This window comes from Oncorhynchus tshawytscha, linkage group LG25 (genome assembly GCF_018296145.1).
Source record: "Oncorhynchus tshawytscha isolate Ot180627B linkage group LG25, Otsh_v2.0, whole genome shotgun sequence".
Classification (NCBI taxonomy): domain Eukaryota; kingdom Metazoa; phylum Chordata; class Actinopteri; order Salmoniformes; family Salmonidae; genus Oncorhynchus; species Oncorhynchus tshawytscha.
In genome coordinates this window covers 32,343,517-32,350,561 of record NC_056453.1, presented here as the reverse complement: position 1 = coordinate 32,350,561, position 7,045 = coordinate 32,343,517, and the positions used below count along the sequence as shown (strand labels likewise).

General features: G+C 39.7%; 1 protein-coding gene across 3 annotated transcripts in view; it reads right to left on the bottom strand.

Annotated features, from left to right (window-relative positions):
• Positions 1-4,489: 4,489 nt before the first annotated feature.
• LOC121840823 (zinc finger matrin-type protein 4-like) overlaps positions 4,490-7,045 on the bottom strand; it is a gene marked incomplete in the record, with an annotated part of 187,409 nt that continues 184,853 nt past the window's right edge. For all 3 annotated transcript variants that reach the window (XM_042306248.1, XM_042306247.1, XM_042306246.1), the window contains 1 exon segment: positions 4,490-6,787. In XM_042306248.1, the coding sequence (XP_042162182.1) occupies positions 6,783-6,787 (5 nt within the window).

Genomic DNA, 7,045 nt, shown 5'->3' with positions numbered 1-7,045 from the left:
GACAACAACACTTAAGCTTCTACTTTCAGCTTATACATACTACATTTGAAGTCGGAAGTTTACATACACCTTAGCCAAATACATTTAAACTCAGTTTTTCACAATTCCTGACATTTAATCCTTGTAAATATTCCCTGTCTTAGGTTAGTTAGGATCACCACTTTATTTTAAGAATATGAAATGTCAGAATAATAGTAGAGGGAATTATTTATTTCAGCTTTTATTTCTTTCATCACATTCCCAGTGGGCCAGAAGTTTACATACGCTCAATTAGTATTTGATAGCATTGCCTTTAAATTGTTTAACTTGGGTCAAACATTTTGGGTAGCCCTCCACAAGCTTCCACAATAAGTTGGGTGAATTTTGGCCCATTTCTCCTGACAGAGCTGGTGTAACTCAGTCAGGAATGTAGGCCTCCTTGCTCGTACACGCTTTTTCAGTTCTGCCAACAAATTTTCTATAGGATTGAGGTCAGGGCTTTCTGATGGCCACTCCAATACCTTGACTTTGTTGTCCTTAAGCCATTTTGCCACAACTTTGGAAGTATGCTTGCGGTCATTGTCCATTTGGAAGACCCATTTGCGACCAAGCGTTAACTTCCTGACTGATGTCCTGAGATGTTTCTTCAATATATCCACATTGTTTTCCTGCCTTATGATGCCATCTATTTTGTGAAGTGCGCCAGTCGCTCCTGCAGCAAAGCACCCCCACAACATGATGCTGCCACCCCCATGCTTCACGGTTGTTGTTCTTGCAAGCCTCCCCCTTTTTCCTCCAAACATAACGATGGTCATTATGGCCAAATAGTTATATTTTTGTTTCATCAGAACAGAGGACATTTCTCTAAAAAGTACGATCTTTGTCCCCATGTGCAGTTGCAAACCGTAGTCTTGCTTTTTTATGTTGGTTTTGGAGCAGTGGCTTCTTCCTTGCTAAACTGCCTTTCAGGTTATTTCGATATTGGACTAGTTTTTACTGTGGATATAGATACTTTTGTACCTGTTTCCTCCAGCATCTTTACAAGGTCCTTTGCTGTTGTTCTGGGATTGATTTTCACTTTTCGTATCAAAGTACGTTCATCTCTAGGAGACAGAACACATCTCCTTCCTGAGAAGTATGGTTCCATGGTGTTTATACTTGCGTACTATTGGTTGTACAGCTGAACGTGGTACCTTCAGGCATTTGGAAATTGCTCCCAAGGATGAACCAGACTTGTGGAGGTCTACAATTTTTTTTCTGAGGTCTTGAGTGATTTCTTTTGATTTTCCCATGATGTCAAGCAAAGGGGCACTGAGTTTGCAGGTATGCCTTGAAATACATCCACAGGTACACCTCCAATTGACTCAAATTATGTAAATTAGCCTAACAGAAGCTTCTAAAGCCATGACATAATTTTCTGGAATTTTCCAAGCTGTTTAAAGGCACAGTCAACTTAGTGTATGTAAACGTCTGACCCACTGGAATTGTGATACAGTGAATTATAAATGAAATTATCTGTTTGTAAACAATTGTTGGAAAAATGACTTGTGTCATGCACAAAGTAGATGTCCTAACCGACTTGCCAAAACTATGGTTTGCAAACAAGAAATTTGTGCAGTGGTTGAAAAATTAGTTTTAATGACTCCAACCTAAGTGTATGTAAACTTCCGACTGACTTCAACTGTATATTTTACAGACAATGTCCCTTGTCTTAGTCAGAGCTTTACTCTTCAATCTGAAAGCTAAGAGATCAGGAATCAGATGGTTGACACCAGGATACAGCTGATTGGGCTTCCAGAGTTTAAGGCAGGACATTCTAAGTGAGTGTTACTCTCAGGTGTAAGCTGTCTAATGCACAGTGTTTGGCTACTGAGACACAGCCATTGCAGATCATTTAAATGTCACAGATCCACAAGGAGAGGGAACAAAGACATCAGGAGACTTAGATCTCAGATTCGAAAGAGAAATTATGTATCATCATCATCACCGAGTATGTTTACAAATGTGCACACAGTACAGACTTACAGCTACACTCCCATTCTCCATGGCAGTTTGTTGTTCACGAACATACATTCCATTCACCCACAGAATATTCCATTGCAGCATTCTATTGTACTCATAACAACATCTCATAACAGTATCTAACACAATGTTATTCGGCATACATAACCTCCCCAGCTCGGGAACAATAAAAATAAGAAAGGCAGTGTGGCGGCCAGTGGCACTGTTTTCCCCTCCTGCGGATTCCCTCCTGCGGATTCCCTCCTGCGGATTCCCTCCTGCGGATTCCCTACTGCGGATACCCTACTGCGGATCCCCTACTGCGGATCCCCTACTGCGGATCCCCTACTGCAGATCCCCTACTGCGGACTCCATCTTTAAGATTCAGTTGAAATGCATCGATTCAATGGAACCAGCAAGTGGCCATGATCATTATCACATGCCGAATGCTACAATACTTAGCTTGAACACATTTGGAGACTGAAATGTCATTGTGTTTGATCCAGCGTTTGTCTCTATGTTCATATACAGTACATGAGTGAGACATTTATTTGAGCTTACAAGGACTCTCAATGAACTGGTGTGTCTTCATAGCTCATAGAAGGAGAGTTAATGTGATGATTCTCCTCCCCATACACTGTACTGTAGCTATAAAGTATGAATCAGTTAGCATGTCATAAGATCCAGTCTTACTATAACATTGTAGGCAACATTGGGAGAACTATACAGCTACGTTGTCTCAAAGTTGACACAATGCTGCCGTGCTTGTATGGTCGCCTTCCTCAGTCATTTAGGGTCAAATTGAAGTTAATGTTCAAGTTAAACTTCAGATTCAACACTTATTCAGATTCTGATTCAGCTCCAACCCTATCTTGTGAACTCTCCTCAACTCGTGTGTCCATGTTGAGTTAGTTTGACCATTTTCAAAAATGGATTTCACATTTGGGTTCCATTAAAGTCCTAGGGAAATAGGTGGTCCCAAGACAACCCAGGAACAGGTATATAGAATGAGGCTTCAATACTGCTACATTTCTATGGAGTGTGTTGCTATTTCAACCCAGCAGGCAAAGCTCGTTGTAATGACGTTGTTGGTTATAATATGGTTGTAATGAAGTCTTTTCAGACCATTTTTCCCACTGGGAATGTTGTTTAGCAGACAGAAAGGATCAACCATTATGCCATTTCTACCATACATAATTAATATATCTTAGTCACGGTTGTAAAGATCGTTTAAATGACCTAACCACTCATTATCATAATGACAACTTAACAAAGGTCATGATGTGATGTGTTTCACCCTATCAATACAAAACTCTTTGTAACACTTTATTTAGATAGTCTGTAGAGCATCTACATATGTACTATCTACAGACTCAGTAATATTTCAACTAACTAACCCTTACCCTTATTCTAAACCTAATCTTAACCCTAACCCTTATTCTAAACCTAACCCTAATCTTAACCCTAACCCTTATTCTAAACCTAACCCTAATCTTAATCCTAACCCTTATTCTAACCCTAACCCTAATCTTAACCCTAACCCTTATTCTAACCCTAACCCTAATCTTAATCCTAACCCTTATTTGAAACCTAACCCTAATCTTAACCCTAATCCTTATTCTAACCCTAATCTTAACCCTAACCCTTATTCTAACCCTAACCCTAACCCTTATTCTAACCCTAACCCTAATCTTAACCCTAACCCTTATTCTAACCCTAACCCTTATTCTAACCCTAATCTTAACCCTAACCCTTATTCTAACCCTAACCCGAATCTTAACCCTAACCCTTATTCTAACCCTAACCCTAACCCTTATTCTAACCCTAACCCTAATCTTAACCCTAACCCTTATTCTAACCCTAACCCGAATCTTAACCCTAACCCTTATTCTAACCCTAACCCTAATCTTAACCCTAACCCTTATTCTAACCCTAACCCTAATCTTAACCCTAACCCGAATCTTAACCCTAACCCTTATTCTAACCCTAACCCGAATCTTAACCCTAACCCTTATTCTAACCCTAACCCGAATCTTAACCCTAACCTTTATTCTAACCCTAACCCTAATCTTAACCCTAACCCTTATTCTAACCCTAACCCTAATCTTAACCCTAACCCTTATTCTAACCCTAACCCGAATCTTAACCCTAACCCTTATTCTAACCCTAACCCGAATCTTAACCCTAACTCTTATTCTAACCCTAACTGTAACCTTAGCAAGCTGTTTCTTATCAACCGATAGTTTGTTGATAGTATGACCATCTGTAGAGAACATATAGATGGACTATCCAAATCAAGTGTGACCAAACTCTTAATGGGTCTAGAAAACCACACAATTGTTTTACCCACATATTTACAGAATTTTTATAATTTTTTTTCTTCATTAAAACCCATACCTCGAAACTCACATGGTTGTTTAAAAGTCCTGGTTGCATAAAACCCTGCCATTCCAGACACGAAACAGAGTATCTGATCAGGTCAAAAACAGTGAAGACAGAAACTGTGAAATCTGTTAAAACGCAAAGCAAAAAGAACGTTTTTTTTAATGTGTTCACCACTTCACAGGGGAAAAATACATGAAACTCTCAACAACATCAAGAAACAGAACAACGGCATAGCATGGAACTGTGTCCTTTTAAAGGCAAGTCTGTTTGTCGTGTTGCCTTTTTAGAACGATACGATTTACCAGTGGCTAGAGATGCCCATGATAAACATAGGTTGGTGGTAACCGTTAGATAGATCACGTAAGAGTTTGACTAAAACCATGGAAACGCCATGCACGTGTCCTCCCGTGGAGGATAAATCTAGAATCTCCTCATTGCCTCAGCAAAATGAGCCTACATTTAGTCTATTGTTCATATGTGTATATTTCACACTATGTTGAGGTGAAAATAAAAGTGTAATGCTTGTATGGTTTTAACCTCGAATACATGTTCATTCCATCGCCATCAATCAACTGCATTACACTTCAACTTCCACCACCACCAGCTATGCTCCACCATTACCAGCTTATCCGAACGGGAGTCACCAGTTAGCAAAGGACAACTTCTAAATATTATGCAGTAAAACAGCCAAATACTGTATATCCAAATCAGATTTTAGTAACTACATTGTTGGCCTTTTAGAACACATCATTTACGACAGATTTGACAAATAATAACTTTTCTGAATGAGTGCCAATGACGGCGTCCCTGTCCTGTCCCCCACGGTCTGAGTTCCATTGATGTCTCACCATATGTTTTGGTAGTGGCAGAGCTACTTCTCGTGGCTCTCTCAATTTAAACAATAACACTTTGTTACTGAGGGCCACCATCCTGAATACAGTAAGTGCTTTAATGCCAGTGAGTCCAGGAAACTGCAAACGGACGCTAGATCAGTATGGTCGAAAAACAAATGGTGTCGTCTCATATATGGTTTCAGAGAAAAGGGATTCTGACTGACACTGTCTCGTGTCTATGACATCATTAATCACAGAGGTACTAAACATAGGAATGTTTACTGAACCATAGATACTGACCCTTAGTTTAAAAGAACTACTTGGTTGTTTAAAGTTACATTCTGTTACTTTCAATTCCAGTTCGAAGTGCTGTCACTGAACTTGTGTATATAAAGTGAAGAGAGTGTGTTTTGGCAGATAGAACCGGGCGATTTTTGTTCAGCGTCTTGGCCAAGTGTGTTTGCAATACATTGAGTAGCCACTGAGGATATTCAAGTTACAGATTGTATCCTTACAACGTTGTATTCAAATGAATTGACTTTATATCGCTCTGAATAGAAGTGTCATATACAATGCATATCCCTGTCTATCTGAGTTGAATGATCAGTCATTTAGTGACAAATTCAGGATATCAGCTACCACTTTAAAAATGGCTGTGTTAGTTTGTATTACATAGGCACCAAAGACTGTCTGGCATCACCCAAAGTTGGGAAAACATATTTGTCTTTCCTCTCCCTGTTTCTGCATGGAACTGAGTGCTGAAAACATAGTTGAATATCTAAACATATGTAAACATACATTACATTTCAATATATTTACTATAGATATCAATATATGTTTATGAGCTACTCACTGAGCACCGACGCTGTTGCACAGATAACTTACAGGCGTTTAGAAAATATATTGTATGAATATATTTATTATATATTTGTATACATATGTATTGCAGCCCTGACCCTCTGGACTGATATAGTGGTGATGATATTGTTTCTTCTACTCTATGACTATCATTGTAACGGTTATCACCGCTCTGGGTAACACTGACATCACTTAGTTAGATTGTAGGATTGTGGTTCACAAAAGGAGTCTCTATAGTACACTACTTTTTAATAGAGCCCTATGGGCCCTCGTCAGAAGAAGTGCACTATAAACGGAATAGGGTGCCATTTGGGACGCACACAAACAGCATGGCGATCGCTAGCAACATCCAATGGTTTTCTGACTGCTGTGGGGTCAAAGTACACATATCAAACACTTAGGTGGTCAGTAACCTCCAGGACATCGTCAGATTTAAAAAAACACAACACACACACACACACACACACACACACACACACACACACACACACACACACACACACACACACACACACACACACACACACACACACACACACACACACACACACACACAGTCCTAAGCCATCTGTAGAAGTCTCTCAGTCTTCCAAAATTCCACAACCAATATTATTTTCATTTTACAATGCTCTGTATTCCCATGTTTAGTATTCCCATTTTCCCATTTTCCCATTTCTCCACATGTCCACAGGTCTCTGGTTCCAGTGCTTCACTGCTGGACCTGCTTCAAGCTGAAATAGAGGAGAGAGAGAGAGAGAGACAGAGAGAGAGAGAGAAGTCAGTAAGATTTCAGCAGGTGTCTCGCAACCTCAGGCCCATGGACCAGAAATCTGTGGGATATTGATGCCATTCTGAAAAAGATTTCAGCAGATTTAAAGGAGCTTCTCTGGAGAAGTCAAAAGGAAATGATCTGACACCAGACACATTTTGAGGTGGGCTATCCCTTTAACCATCTGTGATGATGTCATATTTAAATCACTGAAGTCTAC